Source organism: Durio zibethinus, chromosome 4 (assembly GCF_047325235.1).
Source record: "Durio zibethinus cultivar Kanyao isolate XHJ-2024 chromosome 4, ASM4732523v1, whole genome shotgun sequence".
Lineage (NCBI taxonomy): Eukaryota > Viridiplantae > Streptophyta > Magnoliopsida > Malvales > Malvaceae > Durio > Durio zibethinus.
Window position 1 is genome coordinate 33289130 of NC_143165.1, and position 22168 is coordinate 33311297.

General features: G+C 33.2%; 4 protein-coding genes and 1 pseudogene across 16 annotated transcripts; 1 reads left to right on the forward strand and 4 right to left on the reverse strand.

Annotated features, from left to right (window-relative positions):
* Positions 1–1279: 1279 nt before the first annotated feature.
* Positions 1280–5628, reverse strand: LOC111287065 (ALBINO3-like protein 1, chloroplastic). Of its 8 annotated transcripts, none has more exons than XM_089759947.1 (7): positions 4394–5628; positions 3966–4034; positions 3643–3703; positions 2892–2924; positions 2110–2134; positions 1774–1980; positions 1280–1683 (listed from the first exon to the last, which is right to left on the reverse strand). In XM_089759947.1, exons 1-6 carry the CDS (start codon positions 4559–4561, stop codon positions 1815–1817), a joined length of 522 nt encoding a protein of 173 aa, XP_089616073.1. In that variant the 5' UTR covers positions 4562–5628; the 3' UTR covers positions 1280–1683; positions 1774–1814. The 8 variants fall into 8 exon arrangements, with proteins under 8 accessions (XP_089616073.1, XP_089616072.1, XP_089616075.1 ...); XM_089759946.1 differs by having other exon boundaries at positions 3643–3698; positions 3961–4034; XM_089759949.1 differs by having other exon boundaries at positions 3966–4053.
* A 340-nt stretch (positions 5629–5968) lies between these two features.
* Positions 5969–6955, forward strand: LOC111287064 (photosystem II reaction center proteins PsbY, chloroplastic-like). The gene has a single exon (XM_022877269.2). The coding sequence runs from the start codon at positions 6117–6119 to the stop codon at positions 6720–6722; it is 606 nt and encodes a 201-aa protein (XP_022733004.2). The 5' UTR covers positions 5969–6116; the 3' UTR covers positions 6723–6955.
* LOC111287063 (uncharacterized) lies at positions 6623–13398 on the reverse strand. Of its 5 annotated transcripts, none has more exons than XM_089759942.1 (6): positions 13154–13398; positions 12284–12351; positions 10853–12191; positions 9092–10711; positions 8303–8357; positions 6623–6762 (listed from the first exon to the last, which is right to left on the reverse strand). In XM_089759942.1, the coding sequence occupies exons 1-6, from the start codon at positions 13287–13289 to the stop codon at positions 6759–6761; spliced, it is 3222 nt and encodes a 1073-aa protein (XP_089616068.1). In that variant the 5' UTR covers positions 13290–13398; the 3' UTR covers positions 6623–6758. The 5 variants fall into 5 exon arrangements, with proteins under 5 accessions (XP_089616068.1, XP_089616069.1, XP_022733002.2 ...); XM_089759943.1 differs by having other exon boundaries at positions 6748–6762; positions 8303–8403; XM_022877267.2 differs by lacking the exon at positions 6623–6762 and adding an exon at positions 7195–7562.
* A 1288-nt stretch (positions 13399–14686) lies between these two features.
* LOC111288355 (very-long-chain 3-oxoacyl-CoA reductase 1-like) lies at positions 14687–17982 on the reverse strand. The gene is made up of 3 exons (XM_022879228.2): positions 16935–17982; positions 16780–16849; positions 14687–15177 (listed from the first exon to the last, which is right to left on the reverse strand). Exons 1-3 carry the CDS (start codon positions 17576–17578, stop codon positions 14926–14928), a joined length of 966 nt encoding a protein of 321 aa, XP_022734963.1. The 5' UTR covers positions 17579–17982; the 3' UTR covers positions 14687–14925.
* Positions 17983–20166: 2184 nt separating this feature from the next.
* On the reverse strand, positions 20167–22168 carry LOC149519344 (very-long-chain 3-oxoacyl-CoA reductase-like protein At1g24470 pseudogene; annotated as a pseudogene). Its single transcript, XR_016341892.1, has 3 exons — positions 21533–22168; positions 21186–21255; positions 20167–20437 (listed from the first exon to the last, which is right to left on the reverse strand). The product of XR_016341892.1 is annotated as a very-long-chain 3-oxoacyl-CoA reductase-like protein At1g24470 pseudogene (transcript).

Sequence of the window (22168 nt, forward strand, 5' to 3'; positions counted from 1 at the left end):
TTTCACTCTAAATTGATTTTTGATCATGTTTTGAAAACTTAAAAACACATTATTCCCATCTAATTTAGATTTAAGTAAAAATATCCAAAAAAATTTTGTACAATCATCTATGAAAAAAACAAATCACCTTGCACTAGAAATACTAAAAATTGTAAAAGGATCTCATATATCACTATGAATTAAGTAAAAATGAGTATAACTCCTTTTGTTACTAATTGAAAAAGACACATATTTATGCTTTGTAAGTTCACAAATATCACAATGAAAATTTTTAATATTTAATCCTTTGAACAAAAAAAGAAACATGTTTTTCAAAGTTTCAAAGAAAAAATGTCTAAAATGAAAGTGATAAAATTAGATTTTGCCTTTATTAGAAGATTTTTTTCATATAGAAATGACAAAGGTAAATTATTTTTAATATTATTTGTATTATTTGATGTCTTAAGATAGTATAGTCCATTATTTTCCTTAGCAAGTCTAATTCTTTTTCTCAAACTTTAATCCAAAAATTCACAATAAGAATGATAAAAAGTCACTTTGTAGTTCATGTCTCTAGTAAGTTTATGTATAAATATCAGATTAGTAGATAATCTAAAAACATGAAAAATATTTTTTAGAACAAATGAGGAATTGATTTAAATATCTCATAATCTTGTCATTGTAGTAAGTGAATAATCTACAACAATAATTTTTTTATCACTATGACACAGGGTATATATACTAAACTTCTATAAAAAATATATCATGTGATTTATGGCTCCTAAGTCAATGACCTAAGAACTCATAATAGGCTTAACTGAGACATTTAATCTATGAAAATTAAAAACTTTACCTAAACTTAAGACTTTACCTAAGGAACACATCCCAGTAAGCTTTTCAAAAGTTTTTAATAGGCTTCTCAACTTTTCAATATCTTATTTGTCTAACTTTCCTTGTTCTTAAGACATTTGTAATACTCCAACAGTTTTACCAATTGACACTTTTTCAAATCGGATGGTAGTGATAGTAAATTCTATTATCTTTGACATTGTTATCTTTTGTTGAATTAAAACAAATCTTAAGATATAACTACAAATAACTTTTACCAACTAAAGCTAAAGAAGGGAAAAATAAAATGGCTATGAAGGCCTTAATAAGATTTGGCAATGAAGACCTAAAATAAAAGTAAGCAATGGAAGCTGCAAATTTTGCTTCCTAAGAAGAACCAAATGTTCTAATACCATGTGAAAAAACTAAAAAAATAAGATTGTATGAAGAACTAAGAGTAAAACTAAACGAATTTGAAAAACTACTCTTAAGAATTATATAAGTACCTTAGATTTATATACAACTAACTAGTAGGTAAACTAGGAAACCAAATTTTCTTAAAACTGATCCTATAATTGAAGAATTGTCTATCTTAATTTTCTGTCTTTAATTCTAGAGATACAAATACTTAATTCTAGATATACAAATATAAATATTATTTATTACAACTAACTATAAATAAGTGTTTTCCCACATTTGATATTTCTCATTTTTTCTGGTAATTAAGCCGGCTCCAGCACCATTTTCCTTATCAAAGATGGTACCCTCTATCTTATGCCCCTCATTTGTTAATTGATCATCTTTAGGTGCTGCCACTTGAGCTTTCCTCCTTTCTTCTTCTCTTTGCTTTCTTCTTCTCGCCTATTGCTCCTTTAGCTGTTTAAATCAGGAAGATATCAAACATAAGGTCTATGAGCAACAACAAGTACAAGAAAGGCCATTCCAAGTCAGCAAATTGAACAGTACCTTTCACCAGGGTGCAGCCCCTCTGGTGTCAACTTTTCTTCTTATTTGGCCTTTTTTCTGATGGAATTCAATTCAGAGAGAGACTTCTGAAGCCAGCCTTGCTCTTCCTTGACGATATCATCATTAAGTTGCTCCGCAGGATCCTTTGCCTCCCCTAACTTTTGAAGCCATACTTGTTGTGCTGTACTTAATATGTTATTTGTGAACCTGCAAATGCATAATTAGCGTTAGGAAACACATTCAAGGTTTTGATAGAGAAGGATTACAAAAAGCAATGCAACATAAAGTGGTGTATCTTATAATAATTTAGAAAGGAACGGCTTTGCATCTGCTCACCAATATAGACTTAGACCAGAAGGAGCTGAAAGAGCAAAATAACCAATCATTAGAGGAAGTTCGTCAGGACTTGAGAGCTTTTCATGTTTGAATCATTGCTCTAAGAAAAGTAAAAATAAAAAAAAATTATAATAGGAAATCAGTTATAGTCTGAATTTAAGTAATTTATACATCATGAAGCTGAAAACTTCCTAAGTCATCTAAAAGTCGGATGAAAATAAGTAAGCAACAATTAGAAGTATTTATATAAGAAATAATACTTGGCAACTTCTCCCAACAAAATGAGACAATAAATCAAGCGACATCGTGATTAGAAAAAATCGAATCATCAAGAAGAAAAATGGTGAGAAAATTTCCCACATAAATTTTACATGGAAAAAGTCATAAAGATCAAATGGCTACATGTTGTTATGGCTAAGATTATAAATTTACTTAGATTTAAGATCTTTTTCTCCTTAAAATTAGACATTTGAGTGTATTGTATGTAAAAGAGGTAATTCCTCAATATCCAAGTCAGTTATTTACAGATAACTTAAATATACAAACTAGAAAAACATTGAGCCTCTGCAAATTATCATGTTTCTCACACTCTAGTCAACATTTTTTGAGGAATGCCATATACAAACAAAGTAAAGGGACATTAAAAATAACTATCTCTCACAATATTAATAAATTGTATTTTAACAAAAGAATTAGTTTGAATTGGGGATTTTAGTAGGAACTTCCATCATTGCTAAAAGAACTGACATACAACCATGCTAGTTAATGGTGGAATGACTGACCTGTGCTGATTGCATGATTTGGACAGATATGTACTATGATGAGATATGCAAACGTATCTGACCATCCAAGGGCCAAAAGGGCAGCAAAACAAAAGATAGTAGTATTCAATTTACTATCATTAAGGTCATGTTTGGTATATAAGATTATGATAAGATATGATAAGATGATATTATGAATAAAATTAGATTAAATAATGTCATCCTACCTTATATTTGATGTGTGCAAGAATTAAGATAAGATAATTTATTTATTAGTCAAAATTATCCTGCTTCAAAGTTTATAATATAAATTATTGATGTAATTTTTAAGAGTTTAATAGGACATGTAAGTTTAATCCCATGAATTAAAAATAATCCTCTCTACGTTAGGAAGATTGAATCTCCAATAACAAAAGGATAATAATCGTTCTTGTAATCTTATCTCTTTCAATTAAATACAAACCAAACATAATATAAAATGATTATCATGTTATCTTATTCATTGTCCTATGCACCAATCATAACCTTAGTTCCCTATTCGAAGATTTGAAATTTTGACACAGACATATACGAGGCCAAAACTCTATTAAAGCCCAATAATAGAGATTGAACATAATTGAAATAGAAACGAAAATACTGGAAAATAAGTAAAATAAAGTACGTGGATTTCAAAATCTTTAGAAATTTAAAACAGAAGGCGGATTATGCGGAATCTATTAAGTTAATGAAATTAGTAAGGCATTGTGATGTGAATAAAATGTATCATGAGTACCTGCTAATGGGTTTATCCCAGCTAGTTTACATAATTGAGCAGTTTCAAGTTGAATTCTCTCCTGAAAGTATAAAAGAAAAGTAGCTCAAAGATTAAAATGGCTTCGACATACCAAATTAACTAGATCAAAACAAATCGAAGCTGAAAACGTTTAATTAATATCCTCTCTTTTTTTCTTTCTTTCTTCTTTCGCCTTTAAAGCAATGAGCATCTATTTCATTTATCATAACTAACAACTAGAATTATGAGTCAGTCTCCTTAGCCATATTAACCAAAACAATAGAGTCATTCCTGCTTAAACAACATGCAAAATTTCACCTGACCTCCAGCAATCTCTGCTGAATAGCCTTTATTTGAGGCTGCAACGAAAGCATGGCCATTGCTGATTCTACCTGTGCGCAAGAACAAAAACTGCAAATATAATCACAAAACAAAAACAAGTATTTTCTGTATGAAATAAATTAATTTAAAATTAAAAAAATAATCCAAAAAATAAACAAACAATTATTGAGAGGGGTAATGAACTCCTCTTATCCTAATTTGTTTCTATTGCTTTGTTTGGTTTTGTCTCAAACAACAAACCTGCTTCCTAGTCAAAGAAATGTGGTAGCGTTAACAAGCACAGTCAGGAGTACAACAGCAAAACCATAAGCGTACCATCTTTTAAAACCTGAATAAATACAACCCAAACGACAACAATTCATTACCAGAACTTTATAAAGGAACAAAAAAAAAAACCTTTTTTAATTACCTTAAAAATAGTTTCCATGGAATTGGTTTTTCCCGAAAGCCGATGATTGTTTTGTTTAGTAGTAGTGGTGGTCGCAGTAACAGTTTCGGAAGACGAAACGACAGCGTCGGGAATCGTATAGAGAAGGTTTTCATCTCTAGTAAACAGCCCTGACACCCTCGGAAGCATCCGGGGCGGGCAGAGTCCCGGTTTGAACCGAAATTGGTTACGGATAAAGAGCCGTGAAGACCACTTCTTTGAGCGGGAAAACCGGAAAATTGAGTTCGATTTAAAAGAGGATCCGGGGGGGGGGGGGGTTCCGGTTCGGTCAACGGAAGGAGATAGGTCAAAAGGGCATGTTCGGTCTGAACGAGAGAGAAGCGGCCATTTTTTGTTTTGTTTTAAATTTTTATGTGGAACCCTATATTTATGGTTGCAGTTGCAGATGTTTCTGTCAAAGTTTAGTCTCCTGTGTTCCGGATGGGAGATGATGCGGAGACACGGGAGCGGAAAAAGATTCTTTTAAAAAATAAAAAATGAAAAATCCGGGGAAAGAGGAGATGTTGACGGGTGATCCTTTAAAAAAAAATTACTGACTTTCGATTAATCAATATGTTATTAGAATTATAATTTTAAAGTTACGGGTCAAAAAAATTTTAAAGAACATTCTGTAAATAAATATAAAATAAAGAGAGTTCATAGATTAAAATTAAAAAAATTATAGTTGAAAAAGAAATGTAAGTATTTTGTTTCACGTGGCAATATAAGAATGATCAGAGTGAAATCAGATGAAATAAAATAATTATAAAGTACAAAATATAAACAAGCCTTGTTACCATCTAGCTAAAAGCAGGGTTTCATATCAAGTTAGGGAGAAGGTGGCTGTGTTGTGATGCTATGTGAATCAAGTTTCGGAAAACGAAGAGATCCAAAAATAGAATTGTAGTTCATCTTGAATGTTACTATTAATAGGCATGAGCTAGCCATGCATGTCAGCTTGCGTTTCTATATAGATGCTAACCATTCCCTTTCAAGGATTAGTAGTGAAGTTGCCGAAGATGTCAACTCATTACAAGGCTTTCCATCAATGCCGAGTTGAAACAGAGAAGCCCAAAGATAAGCTTGCGTGATCTTGGCATGAACAGATTTAACCTAGCTTTTGGGCTCTATTGTGTATCTGAACCATTGGACAAAAACTATTAAAAGCAGGCAGCACCCCAGAGGGTTTCATCAAATAATCAGGCCGTTTCGCAAATTTTTCCCCAATCCTATCTGTTTCTGCATTTGTTGATTTGCATGATGATGGCTGATAGATTTAGCTGGTTAGTTTGGAATTGTTGGTTGAATTGAAAAATTATAGTATTTTGAAGAAAAGTACGTATTCGAAAACATTAAAGCGATATAAATCAGTGTTTCTATTCCGATCGCCTGTTTGAGATGTGTAGATATGAGATTATGTGGAGGGGTTAATGTTCACAAATTGACCTCAGGCAATGGGACAGACAGGGAGGCGATAAGAAAACTCTGGTGGGGTACACAACATGAGGTCTGTATCTCACCAATCACGCTCTCTAGATAAGAGAGGAATCCAATTCAATTGGACCTTATTTGGTTCGCTTCACATCAAATCTCTATGCCAAAAGCCAACTGATCAAACCCTATTTCTCTTCCACAGAAGCTCCCACCATCCCACAAAATCTCCCCCTTGAGGATCAGCAGCAGAAACTGAATCGCAAAATATCAAATGGCAGCAAGCGTTTCAACAATGGCCATGCTCAATGCAAAATGCCTGAGCATCAGTTCAAACAAGATGGTCAACCCACCAAAGCCAACCGCAAAACCCATCTCCCTTCACTCCATGCAGAACCTCCCCAAAGGCCTCACCATGTCAAAACCAGCTGACAACTCGAACCTCCCTTCTTCACTAGCGAGCACTACCATTGCCGGAGCTATCTTTTCAACCTTGAGCTCATGTGATCCTGCGTTTGCCGCACAACAGATTGCTGAAATAGCTGAAGGAGATAACCGGGGGCTAGCTCTATTGCTTCCCATAATCCTAGCCATAGCTTGGGTACTCTTCAACATCCTCCAGCCAGCACTTAATCAGCTGAACCGAATGAGGAGCACCAAGGGGGTGATTGTTGGGCTAGGACTTGGGGGATTGGCTGCATCAGGATTCATGTCAACATCAGAAGCATCAGCCAGTGAAATCGCCATGATTGCTGATGCTGCATCTAGTGACAACAGGAGTACCCTTCTTCTTTTTGTTGTAGCTCCAGCTCTTCTTTGGGTGGCCTACAACATTCTGCAACCGGCTTTGAACCAACTTAACAGGATGAGGTCTCAGTGAGATATGGATTTTTTTAGGGGCATGATGACATGTAAATTACCTGTAATTGCACCATATGTTAATGAAACTCTCTTTTACTCGAAAACAAATTTTCCTTTCCATGATTTAAACTGTAAGTCTGAAAAGTGAAAAACTTAAAAAGAATGTTTCCCTTTTTTGTAATGTTTTAAGAACTGAGAATATGTTAATCATTGTTTGTAAATGATCATAATTATATATTTACATGAGAATCCCCTGACTAATTCCAATTAATTAAATATGCTATATGTTTGTATAAGTGTATCATTAATTAGGGGCTTTTTATAAAGCAAATTTCAGTCTGTCCATGGCGATAGAAGGGATTGCAAATATAGATGTCACCTGTTGCATAAACTCACTAGGTAAATCCCATTTCATTCAAAAATTTCGGTATAGAGACATAATTGCTTTTTATATCAAACATCAAAGTACTAAATTCATCAACACACCTTAGTTCAAATGAAACAGGACGCAAATTAAATTCAGATCCAGTCATCCAAAAACTTGTGCATACCAATAATGTTTAATTATAACATAAAACTGCGAAACATTGGCATGAGGCTGATAACAGTCCCTGACAATGATATCGGAGAGCACGAGAATGACCCCTACTTCATCGTAAAGGAGAACAAAAATCCCCCCATAACAGATGAAAAATAAAAACAAGGAAAAAAAAAACATTTTGATTATACTGCCTGACTATCTGGAACAAATTCATCAGGCTGGCTATCAAGGTCTTGAGAAGCTGTTAGTTTGGCCTTCTTGTAACTGCTCGAATTGCGAAGGATTGCATGCAAGGGCATGCTCTTTGGGCTACAAGGTCTGCTCAAGTAAAAACCACAATTAAAGACGACAATAATAGATTAAGAATACAATGGAAAACTTTGAAATCAAACCTAGCCCTAGTGCTTGTTTGAATGTGGGCTTCTGTATTCAATTTTTCTGCTCTCTTAGTAAGATAAAGTGCTAGACAGTACTAAGAATTTAGAACACATTCTAGCCCCAACAATGGATTTGGAAGACTTTATAGGTGAAAAAGGGCGCAAATACAACATTACATAGTGAAATTATTCGATCAAAAAAGAATTTACTTCATTTTTTTATTGGCATTATCAAATGAACAAAAAAAAGCTGCCAAAACCAATTTGAAGAATTCTTTCCAGCGGTTTGACATTTGCATATGCATTGCACAAGTCTTTGACCTGGTTACCACCAGAATTCAAGACCAACGCACAATCCAAAGAGAACAACTTTTAAAATTAATAATGCTCGCATCAATAATTTTCATCGTCAAGCTCAATTTCAAGAAGAAAAGGATGATAAGATAGACTGGCTTTCACCATGTGACAGGCCAAACTTAACTTAGCAAGTTTAAGTTGCAAGAGAAAATTTGTTGATGCATAAATTGATTAAACATCAAAGCGTATGAAATGTAGCCTCAAACCTAGCGAGGAGTTTCTAAACCATACATAAAATATGCTAACAATAGCAGTAAAATACAAATATGCAAGATCTATATCTTAAAACAAAGGAAATTATTTATCATTGTTAATCCAACTTACCCTGGATTTTTTCTGTTTCTTCCAGCACCTTCTTCCCCTTCTGAGTTATAAGATCCTATAGCAAAATTTAACATAGACAGAAGAACTATCATCCATGCCAGCTGGATCAAATTTCACAATTAATAAAATGATGCAACAAAAGTATGAGAATAATGCTAATTATGTTATATCTTCAAATGTGGTTGCACGTCAAAACTATGTGGAAGAAGGTAAATAACCTGTATGTAACTATAATGCATACCAACAATATCAGCTAGACACTTCAAAATATTTAGAAAGAAAACACAAATTAAGACAAACAAACTGATTCAAAAAATCAGGTGCATGGAGAGGAGGTTGCGGGATGGGAAGGTTTGGAAGTGGGGGACTACGTTTCATGAAATCGTTAATGCAATGAAACTGAAGGGAAAGAAATTCTCGGTTACGTTCTAGTAGAAGGTCACCTGAAGAGGTGTTTCAACTGATTGCTGCTGATGTACAGGCTAGATTCTGTGTTTCAAATATAGGTGTTAATTTTGTAAACAATGATCTTTGTGGGAAATGGGGGATAAGCCACCAATGGCCCTTTTTCTATTTGAAATAATTTCTTTTTCAATTATCCAAAAAAAAAAAAAAAGAAAAACAAGAGATGGTGGAATTATGAAAGAAAAAGCTGAAATTTGATGCACTTGTTCATTTAATAGAAAAATTCTAAAGGCACAATTAAATAAAATGCAACTGAAAAACTAACAATCATGATATAATCAACTTTGTTCAGAAAAAAAAATCAGTAATAAGAATATGAATTACCATTTCGTGATGAACTAATGTTCATCTCACTATCATCTGAATCATCAGTCGATGAACTATTCGATGGAGTTCTGGTGCTGGCATCTGAGTTGCCTGCTCCATCTTCATCATCAGAACTATCCTTATCAGAACTATGCTTAAATATTGTACCTGCTATAGGCAGTAAGCTCTTCTTATTTGCCAAGCTGTTCATAACTTTCCCATTATTACTTCCAGCAGCTTTTGCAATTTCCACATGAGATCGATGCTCGTTACCTCCCTTATTTAGATCAATGGTGTCTTTAGATCTTTCTAAGGAAGAGCTTGATACAGCATGAGCATTGTTTTTCTCCACAAGAATATGTGCCCTTGAGGAATTGATGTGAATTGGCCTTTGAGCTTCTTTGGGAATGGAATTGATTTTGTCAGATTTATTAGATTGCAGAGGCTCTTTTGCTGCACTTGCAGAAATGGTCAAAAGTGTCTTACTTGATTGAACATTGGAGCTATGTGGTTCAACCTTCGATGATAATCTTTGAGATTGGACAGAGCTAGATTTGGCAGCTGGGGCTTTTGCTTCCTTACATTGATTCCCATTTAACATCTGGGAAGATGGTAAATCAAGTCTGGATCCACATGATTGTACATCAGGCTTCTTCTTCTTCTTCTTTTTCTCTTTCACCTCAGTTTCCACTCCTCTTTTGTTGGTCACCTTATCAATGAGTATCTCACCAGAATCAACAATTGCATGCTGGTGTTGGCTTTCGATCCTTTCACTTTCACAGGGAACTTCTAAGGCGCTTTTAGGGTGATCTACATTGACAACATTTTGAATAGGCCTTCCCTCATGATTGGATTTAAGTGTATTTTGGGATGAGTCAAGCTGAGTGTGATCAGGGCTAATTCCAACCCCAGTATTATTCTTAGATCCCAAATCTGACCCTTTCAAATGTACTGCTGAACTTGAATTCACCTTTGCAATCCTACTTGTGGATTTAGATGATGCACTCACCTCACTAATGTTATCAGCCGGGACTGTTGGATCCCAGTGATCAACATCATCTTTTCCTTGCAATTCTGGGGGGACCACCACATTAGAACTTTTCTTCTTAGTTTTCTTCCTAGATTTCTTGACCATATTTTCTGCATTTGCTGGACCATTGTTGCATTGCTGCAAGGACTCCAGTACATCTCCAATTATGTCATCTGTTCTCACATCAGTTGTGCCATCTTGCTCTGCATTGTCACTCAAATGGTCACAACCCACAGAGGCAGGATGCTCTGCAGGAGATATATCACTTGTAGGACCTTTATCATGTAATACATCTACTGCTTCTTTTCCTCCAACTGGATCCTTAGTCTTCTTTGACTTCTTTATTTTCTTCGCAGACTTCTTAGGTTCCATGATTTTATCTTCCAATGTATCACTCTGATTTTCGTGCCCTGAAACCCCAATGTCATTATGGTGACTAATTCCCTCTTGGGGCAGAATTGTAGGATGGCCGTCCACATGACTGGCATTCTGATCAATTGAATCTCTTGTCTTTGTTACTGATGCAACATCTGGTTCAGGTGCTTCATTTTTGCTTTGAATGCTTTCCATGTTGCCATCATCAGTATCATCCATATCGTCACCACCCACTAAAGTCAGTACGAATATTAGCAAAAGTTAATTTCTTGCCTTAATTCTACTAATCATGAAAGTGACAAAGAGAAGAGTAAGGTCGAAATTGAAGGGAAAAAAAAAAACAATTGCTTATTTATGCAGAAATGGAAACTTACCCCCTGAGCGAGGCACTCTACATGCTTTGCTACCTTCTTGCATCTCCATTGAAGAGATAAGACAAGGTTCAGAAATTGCTCCACCCGTAGAAAATTTTTCAAGAACAAATTCTGGATCAACTTCACTGCCCACATCTTTGTGATTAATAGCTTCTATGGCCTGAAAAGTGCCCACATTAACATCTTTTGCACTAGAGATTTCACTACCTGCTTGAGTAACGTTTGATTTTCTCTTTTTCCTTTTCTTCTTCCCACCACTATCATTGGCAGCCAACAAACGGTTTTCTTTTACAGATTCAGTATTTAAATGGTACAAGATAGCACTTGTGCTTTCCAGTTTTTGACCTAAATCAGAGGTCGCAGTATCTGGTCCAGTGCCTTGTTTAACAAAGTCAGAAATCGAAACTCCATTTTTTATTAAAGAATTTTCATTACCATCTTTCTTCTCGGCTTTGTGCTTTTTCTTTGATGCAGGCCCAGATAGTGAGGAATTTTCTGTTAACTTATATTCTTGCTCACTGACAGAAACATCTTTATGTTTATTAGTTTCACATTCAGAATGTTCTCCTGAAACTTTTGTTCCGTCATCAACCATCCTTTTTCTAGTGGCTGATCTCATATTTCTAGCAGAAGACAAACTCCTGCAGGATTCATCAACCAAATTCTTGTCATTCCAAACTGCACTTCTTCCATTCTGAAATGAATTTTCCTGGAGTACATTGTCTGAACTCAATGCATCTTTACCAGATTCAACAACTAAAGCACCATTTTTTCTAACATCATGGTCATGGATGACATCTTTGCTTCTCTTTTTAATTTTGTGCTTTTCCTTCAAAACAGATGCAGCTACAGAAGCTGGTAGATCTTCACATATTTTGTTATCTCCAACATCTTTCTCCTGTACCTTCGGCCTTGACTCCTTATTGTTAGCAGGGAACAAAACCTTGGAATCACTATCAGCTGTATGTTCAACTTCCATATGCAAATCTTCTGAATTTTCTTTGGTGGAATTACTAAAACCAAACTGCTGAGATGCAGAATTCTGTTTCGCATGACAGTTGTTCCTATCTTCTGGCAATGATGCATCATTGATGTTGGCCAATCTTTTGGAAGTACCACCAGGTAGAAGATCAACCACATCAGCTGAAGAATTATTAGTTGTGATACCAAAACAAGCTACAACATTGCCAGCATCAGGTTTGCGGGAATTATGATTTTCTCTATGCTCTTCTGCACTTGAGGCATCAACAGAAAGAAACCAACTTTTGCTCATTCCATCAAAAGCACTTTTTACAAACATGGAATCTGAAAGGTGATAAAGATATCCTCTGCGCTTTACCTGTTCATGTGTATGAAGCCATTTCAACATAAGGATTTAAATCAACAGTCAGCATCCCTAAAAACCTAGAAATGCAAGAAATAGCACCATACCTTTAAGGCATTAATCTTTATCTCCCCAATTTTAGGAAAGCACAATGGGTGTTCATACAGTATCTTTTCTGCAAATCAGGAGCACAAAAATATTATCTAAAAAACAGAACTTTAAACACAAGCAGTTAATATTAAAACTGAAGATGATATATCAGTCACTAAAAGTTTGAGAGAAAGAACTATGGTTTATGAGGATTTGCCTCCAAAAAAACCCTCTATCTACAATATTAAAACACCTTATGTTGGTTAAAAGAAGTTTTTTAGATTAACTTAAATTAAGATTAAAAAGAAGTTAAACAATTACAACCAATAACTATTTTTCAGCATGATAAAGCATAAAGAGAAATAATCCATGACTTCCATTACATAACTAACAACCAGTAACTATTTTTCAGCATGATAAAGCGTAAAGAGAAATAATCCATCACTTCCACTACATAACTAAATCTTCTTATCATAACATTGCCACGTTACTCCCTGTTCAAACATTCTAGAGGAACTCTTGGTGACATCACCAACTCTTTAATCCATTTGAACAACTCTAGCTCTCTCGATTTTGGGTCCATTCCAGCGGAAATTTCAAGACTTTCAATTTCAAATTTTGATCTTTGAGGTCTCAAATGGATGAAAATAGTATATGAACAAAAAAAAAAAAAAAACCCTCTAAACTGGCATTGAATAAATCATTTAAAAAGAGCTCACAAAGTCACACCCATAATGTTGCTCCGCATGGAACTGATTCCATATAGCATTTATAACCAAAAAAAAATAATAATAAAGCAAAGCAAGAAAATTTGCTTAGACAATGGTAACCAAAAACAGCATCAATAAATCAAAATTTAGAAGGTAGAAAAGGAGAAAGCGACTTACTTTTAAGATCAGAAACAGTGTCAGAGTCAGAGACGATCATGGCCAGGTGGGTGTCGAGGCTGGTATCTATGAAAACAGTATTTAAGACAGAGGAACCACCGGAACCCGCAGCAGAATCCGGCTTTTCCATTTCCATATCAAGTCGGCGGCGACTCAGAACTTAAAAGGGTTTCGAGTTTAAATATAAAACGAAGTGTAGTATTTTCGGGTCAAGAGGGGTTTCGTTTGTGTAGAAGAGGGAACGTGCTTCGGTTATATGGCGGCATGTATTGAAATAGAAGAATGTTGCAACTTGGGCTGTTTTCTTATAAAGACAAGTTCACCACTTCCTGTTCGCTTACCGAATGAATGAAAGCAATGGTGGCAATGGGCCTATTTTAGATTTGAGTTTGGCCTACTTTCAACTAGCCCATATAAATTGGAAATTTCACCTTTTCAAGCTTTTGTTCACTGTTTCATTTTCTTTTTCCTTGCCTCCAATCCTTTTGCCCTTTTATTCAAAACGATTATATTATTGCATCAGTCGCGAAATTTTTTAATTCCATCAGAGATCGTCAAATATAAAGTAATTTTTGATTTAGTAGATAAGGGACTGGTTGAAAGTTGAAATGAAAAATGTATTAGACTTATCAAATAAAAAAAAAAGTGATATTTTAAATGCAATTAACGCTCAAATCAATCAAAAATATGAATAAAAAAATAAATAGCAGAAAGTGTTAATAAGTTGTGAATATCTTACTATCTAATCTTACCTTTTATACTTGATTATGATAACGTAACTAATTGAACAATCATCAGGAAATCATGTGAAAAAATAAAATAATTAAACACTATTTTATAAAAAAACTATAAAATACAAATCAATTTTAATAATAATAATTTTTAAAAAACAATTAAATAAATTCATTATTTTTTTCTAATCACTATAAATTTATAATATAAATCTTTTTAAAATAATTTATTAAAAAACTCGATTTTTAAAATTTGTAATGATTAACTCCTTGAGATAATGTTTACTATATTTTTCATGAGGGTAGTTAAAAAATAATATTAAAAATTATTTTTTCATGATGATAAATAATTATGTAAAAGTTCACTATTTATAAACATGAGCTCTACATAAAATTTTGATAAATCTCAAACAATTTTAAATTATTAATTAATTATACTACAATAATTATAAATCTAATGTTTTTGCCTATTTAGAGTATATTACTTAATTATTAAAAGAACACGTGACTATTGTTTAGATTTATTTATAGTATTAAAAAAAAAAAAAAAAAAAAAGGCACTCCGAGGCATGTTATTTAGAATTTGAATGCTAAAAAGTAGGGATTGCCGTTACTTGGATCTTACACTGTTTTGTGATCAGCCGGTTTGAAACTAAAATTAAATATGCAGAGGAAATCAAGTTAATACAGCTTTTTCTATGATGATAAACCAAAAGGGTTAGTTTGGCCCAAGGTTTTATTTTCTCCAAATGTCAAAGGACCTAAATTTGTTTGCAAGGGAATAATATGAAGGAAAGCAAAATGCAAGAAAAGGTTCAGATTTCTCTACTTTCATCCTTATCCTTCCAAAGCATCCAAATACATAACGGAATGGTCACAATGCCATGCTTGAAAAGAAATTTATCAACAGAGTAATAATTAAATTTAAAATATATATATATAGGGGGAAAAAAAAGAAAATAGAACTAGTGCAAATCGAAAGGTAATATAAGCCAAAAGCTCATCCCAGCAGAAATAGAACAGACACAACATAGTGTTTTTCTAGTCCTTCCTAGAATCTTTGAGTTGCCCCCTCCTTCGAATGCCAAGGCAAAACCGAAAACGCCATGTATCCACTACACTCTCCGGCAGTGAATAAGCCAAGCCCCAGAGGATGGAATGAGGCCAGTAGGGTGTGCAACGAGGTTCGTAGCCTATCCAGCGCATTGCTGCCTGAGCATAACCGTCTGTTGATGGAACAAAGAAAGAGGATCTTTTGATTGACGCCATTTTGGTTGCCACATATAGTGGAACCTGCATCAAGGAACCCCTTCATTGATCAGAGAATGCCAACTCCAAAAAAAAAGGAGAAAAATGGTAGTCAATTCACAGAGTCTAGCAGCTCTCAATGTTTGTGACAATTGAATTACCCAGAGTATTGTTGATAAAGATAAAAAATTTTGTGAGCCACAGCTTTTGTCGACTGTCCTAAATACTTAAAATTCATAGAAATTCAACTTTTCTCTTGTGATTATATGCATGGATAGACTAACTTCCCCAATTCAACATTGACACTCCAACCTATTTTGCGAATAGAACACAAAGTAACCTTAGATGCCTACACTGAAAGTAATTTTCTCAAGATTTGCATCAGCTGATTCACATGATAACAAAATGATAGTCGTATCGTGCATTCAGTTTTGGTAGCATATTCTACTCTTGCTATTCATCCTAATCATATCCCCTTTACCATAGAAATCATTCAACTCATCGAAAAGTATAGTCAGTATAAGCATAGGGGTAAACAGCGAGTGGGAGAGAAGGAAGCCAGAGAAAATTGGGTGGATAAAAAGGAGGGGAGATTAAGATCCACAGATATCAAAACAACTAAATTTCAAAAACAAGTTCTAAGCTCTGAAAGGCAATATGAGTTGGGGGGTATGAAGTATCCTAAAATCTAATGTGAGAATTGATGATCTATTGATGACAATTGTGCATGTATGAGATATTGAGTGCTTTCACCATAAGTGAAAGACAGTACCCTTTTCCTGGAATTAAATTAATACCATAATAAAAACAGCATAAAAACATTGTCGTATCAGCCATCTTATTCAGAATATAGAGACTTCACAATTTGCTTGGTGCCAATTAGTTTGATTAAACTCATAAACACAAAAACAAATGACAGAAATAAGTTTAGAAACTATCCAATTGCCTCACATATGGAACCATCTTGTATTCCAAGCACAATTGCATGATACTAACAACCGATACAAAAGAGAGAGAAAGTGAAAGTGATTGAAAATTTTGTAGTCCAAAACAGTAAACCTTTTCTTCTTCCCAAAGAAATTAGCTAATATAAACAATATTATATTCCAGGTTGCTTAAAGAACATCATATATTGGTAGTGAGTTCAACAAGAAAATCAAACTTGTGGACATTTCCAGTCAACAATAAAATGCCTTTCGAATGAAGAAAACGATATATAGATATATAGATATATATATATATATATCTACTCACTCCAGAAAAAATAGATTGCATGACCTACGTTCATTATAAAAATATGTCCCAGATAGAGAGTCCTTTTCACTATATATTAGCAAATAAAGTTGTTTATGAGTAAATTATCTACATATAATTTTTATACAGTGGTAATTTGTTATTAAAGAGCCAAGGATATTCAATATTGAATCATTGATTACTCATAGCCAGCTGTTTCTAACAAATGAAAAAGTGGAAATGATATTATTCTAGTAATTAAATTTTGAAATATGAAAAATGCATACCGATCTAGAGTTTAGACCAATCCATATCTGGAGTCTCACCATTTACCTTTACTAACAACTAAGGCAGAAGGGCTAAAAATTTTCAAGTTTCATATCCTTTATAGCACTAAAGTATAGCAAACAGTACCTGACACTGGACATCAATTCCCCTATTCTTGTATTCAACATAAAGGCACCTTGAGAATTGATCAATATACCTGAAACAATCCCAAAAAAGATCACATTTAGTTGCTAAAACAATAAATCAAACTTCAATTAACTTTGCAAAAGGCCAACACTTACGCCTTAGTAGCAGCATAAACAGCATAAAGTGGATCAGAAGGGATGACAATAGCAGCACCAGAACCAATATTCACAATTGCACCTTTCTTTCTCTTCACCATGGCAGGCAAAACAGCCTGAGTAACCTTAGTGGTACCTTCAACATTAACCTTAATCAAATTCCTCAACAGCACCTCATCAACCTCATGGAAAAACCTTGCATAAGGATATGAAATCCCAACATTATTAATCAAAACTCCAACATCCAATCCTTCAATCGCTTCTTTTATCTTCTTTATACCCTCATCAAGATCACCTGTGAAGTCCACAACAACTGTCTTGACCTGAATCCTCCCATACTTAGCCATGATTAAATTAGTAACATCTTTCAGTTTCTCAGGATTACGACCCACCAAGACAAGATTAAGCCCTTTCCTAGCTAACTGAAAGGCAAAACCTTTGCCTATACCATCGGTTGGTCCTGTTACAAGACCCCAAGAGCCATATTTTTTGAGATTCTTCCCAGGTCTAAGGAAATTGACCCAGACCCATTTGAGAAAAGCAAATGAAAACTTCAAGATCGATAAAGAACCCAAAGAGAAAAGAACAAGAGCCCAGAAAGGTTGAGTCTTGAGAGTATCGAAGAAACAGGTTGCCATGTGCATGGATTTTGCAGAGGAAAAAGTTGAAATTTTTGTGAATATAACAAAAAAGAGAGAGATCTAAGAGGCAGATATATGGAGTTAATAAAAAGGGAAAATCTTTAGCAAACCTTTAGTTCGTTTGGGGTTGATGGAGTTGGATATGGCTTCGACTGTGACAAAGAGAGAGGGGTACGGTAGGCAGAAGCAGATGGGGAAATTGGAATTAAATGAACGAAACAAAATAGAAAGCAAAAGGATTAGATTTCGAGGAGGAAGAAAAAGGAGGTGGTTGAAGTAGATGAGCTGAAAACCACCTTACTTATGACGACAGAGTCACAGACATAACTGAAACTTGGGAGATATTAGTACTATGTCCAATGTCCTGTTTTACGTTCCTTCCTATAGTTCCATTTTATTTTGTCTTTGAGAAATATATTGTCGCTAAACACTCATGATATAAAATCATCGATTGAATTGAGGATGATGCCTTCTAGTTTGAAATGGACAGTATTTGAGTACGAGGGAGCCAGGTAGCACTTTAACAACTATCCAACTAAAGTTAATGAAGACGTAAGCATCCCATTCCCCATCCATTTTAATTTTTTGGGTTAATTGGTTGGCAAATGGAACTTAATTTAGGACCCGGCTATTGAAGCTCTATGTTGATTGTTACTTATCATGAAGATTGGGGCACGTGGTGCACTTGGCTGTAGAAATGAGAAAATGATCGGATTTAAAAAAAATTAATAATTAATTTAATTAATTTTTATTTAATATATTATTAAATAATCGATCAAATATTATTAAATAATCGATTATAATCGAATCGATTTTGATCGGTTCAATTAAGTAATTGATTTTTTTTATTATTATTATTAATTATTTAATCACAAATTCAATCCAATAAAATTTAAATTTTAATATAATTCAAACTAAATTATTAAAAAATTTAATAATTTCAATAATATTTTATAAAATAAATAAATAAAAATATTTATCTCAATTTTTTTTATTTTTAATTATTAAAAAGTCAGTTAATAATTATTTAATCACAATTCAATTCAATAAAATTCAAACTTTAGTATCATTCAAACTAAATTACTAACAAATTTAATAATTTCAACAATATTTTATAAAAAAAATAAATAAAAATATTTATCTCAATTTTGTTTATTTTTAATTATTAGAAAGTCAGTTAATTCGATTAGTGCGATTATCAATTTTAAAAATCGAAAATCGATTGAATTATCTAATTTAATCGATTTAAAAAATCAATTATAACTAAAATCGAATAAATCGAATCGATTCAACTGAATTCACTCGATTTCGATCGATCTAATCGATTCAAATCGACTTTTGCTCACTCCTATTTGGCTGTAACAAGTTCTGGCCTCCTTTTCATCGTCTATGGAATTTTGGTTGAATATACTGATTAAAGCAAAGCAGGAGGAGGATTTAGACGTTTTCGATGAATGTAATTAGGCTGATTTGAAGCAACTGGAACAAGTGTGTTGCCACGAGAATACTCAGTGCATCACTAAGCATATTCCTGTTTTACGTTCCTATAGTTCCAAGATATTTGTCACATCAAGATGCCAAAGTAATAGAAGAGATTATAGCAGCTGATGTCTAAGTTTAATTATATACACTCGAGCTTGATTTAGATAGGGCTAGAAATTGATTAATTAAGAAAAAAAACCTCCCATAGCTTCAAATATAAAGAAAAAAGAATTCATTATGGTAAATATATAATTCATACATTTCTCCTAAATATAAACTCAAGATAGAAATCGTTTACATTAATATAAATTTTACATTTTTTTTATTTTTGAATCAAAATAAAATTTAAAGACAATAATAGTATCTTATAAGCATTTTTTTCATATATATATATATATATATATATATATATATATATATATATATATATGCAAAAGTGAATAGCTTCCTATCAGATATACGCCTTTGAACTAACCTGCCGGCTTAGTAAATGTGCATTCATTCCGCACAAGCTGATCATAATTAGGGAGGTTTATTCCGATAGAAATTTATGCCATTTATACTCATTAAGGTTTTAGTACTGTCATCTCAAATAGATCGGCATCCTTATATAAGATGCAATCCCTTGAACTGAGTTCGTTAAATTTCATTAAATCAAGTCCATGAGATCAGATCAATTTCAGAATATTATAATACTATATTAATATTATACTATCTTCTCCACATCTTTAATTACCAATCAAAAATAAAAAGTTAGAATGGAATAAAGTATAGTAATATTGTATAAATATTAGTATATTCTTTTTTATAAAAAAAAAATTATAAATTTTGAGATTTAAATTTTAAATTAAATTTCAAATTCAATATTAATATCTCCATTAATATGCTGTTATCATGGAATGGGATTCCCAAAGCAAGAAAAAAAATGTACATATTTTGGTAAAGATGAAAACATGGAGAATTTACAATATTCCATCCAATGCATGCTAATTTACTAAGTTTTTTTTAATTGAATTGGGTTAAATCCTAATAATTAAAAATAAAATAAGTTTTATACTAAGTCCAAAATCTAAAAAATATTAAAATTCGAATCCTACTATAATAAGAATCTATATTTTATAAGAAAGGAATGAAACTACGAGCTCCCTCTCCGACGGAGGCCAAATAGAGAGACGCCAGATACGAAGAAGGGCATAAGGAATATAGCAAGCGCCCAAAACACCATTGAATGGAGTGAGACCAATACGGAGTGCAGCGGGGTTCGTACCCTATCTGCCGGATTGCCGCTTCGGCATAATCTTCTGGCGATAGAACGAACATTCATGATTTCTCGATTAATGCTGCTTTGGATGCTAAATTTGCTGCCACATATAGCGGCACCTGCGCAAACAATATCATCTCCAATGTGTGTCAAACAAATCGATTATTACTTTTCCTGAAGATGAAAGACGTATCCCAAGCAATTGTTATTAATTAATTAACTAATAAGAGTTGAAGAAGTTAAAACTTTAGAAATTTCTAAAATTAAATATTTGTAAGTTGAATTTGGTAAGAGTATAGATTCTTGATTTTTTTACATTTTAATCACTAGAGATTTAGTGATTATTTATAAAAAGATTAATATTATAAATAATTTTTAAATTATAATAAAATAATTAAATGATATTTGAATTTTAAAACTCTTTAATGTGGATTGATGTTTAAATTATAAATTTATTTACAAATATTATATTTATTTTTGTCGTGGTTAATTTAAAATGACATTTTACATAAAAATAATTTTTTAAGGATTAAATTAATTAATAAATTTATAATTCAAATATCATATTAAATATTTTTAAAATTTAAATATTATATTAAATATTTTATTATAATTCAGAGATCATTCGTGACATTAACTTTTTGTAAAACCTATACATACACAATACATCAAAAAATACATAAAATTTAAATTAAAAAAAAAAACATAAAATTTATATGAAATAAGGTTACTTAAAGATGTTCATTACTCGAACTAGGCTTTGATTCACAGTGTAAAAACTTGAATCCTAGCTCAATTCAACTCACTCATTTATTTTTTTTTATAAAAAAATTGTAATCTAAAAATAAAAAATTGTCATACTCATACCTGACATTGCACGTCAATCCCACATAGCTTGTATTCCACGTAGAGAGATCTCGATAATTGATCGATGTAGCTGCGGTTGTCTCATATATCACAAGCAAAATAAATGAATAAGTAAACTGAAAAACGTAATAGAAAATCTTCAAAATTAAACAATGGATTTTCTCATTTGCAATGGAAGCTTTTGACAATATTTTTTTGAGGTCAATCCAGTTTTTGAGTGGGAAAAATATTTGTGTTCCAAACTAACCTTGAAACATGATTACCAATTTGCCAAAAACAAATTTTTTTTCTTGCTGCATGCAGGAAAAATGAAAACCAAGAATATAAGATAAATTGATAAAGCTTAGGCTTTTGTAGAAGCACAGATTGTGTAGAGAGGATGTGAAGGCACAACAATGAAAGCTCCAGACCCAATATTGACAATGGCACAACGCTTCCTGTTTAACATCCCTGGTAGCACAGCTCTGGTAACCCAAGTAGTCCCCTACAAATTCACCCTTACAATTTCCTTCCACACCTGCTCTTCTACCTCGTGGAAAAACATGGCTCCAGGGTATGTCATCCCCACATTGTTGATCAAAACACCAACTTCCACCTCGTTGACTGCCTCTTCTATCAGCTTGAAGCCGGTCGAGACACCGCTGTAGAAATCATGGGCCACAATCTTGATCTTGGTATTGGGAAATTCTGCTTGGATTTCAACTGTTTTCTGCTTGTTCGAATTTCGACTGACTAGGATTAAGTTAAGGTCTCGACGTGCTAGTTGGCATGCAAAGGCTTTTCCTATTCCATCGGTGGCTCCAGTGATGAGAGCCCATGAACCGTACTTCTTGTTGAGGTTCTTGGGTGGCCTGAAAAATGTAGTGAAAACCTAGTTAAGAAGAGAGATGGAGTGGTTGAGGAGGGAGAGGAAACCTAAAAATGAGAGAAGCAACCAGGTGGGTTGCATTTCGAGATGGTTGATGCTTACTGATGGCACCGAT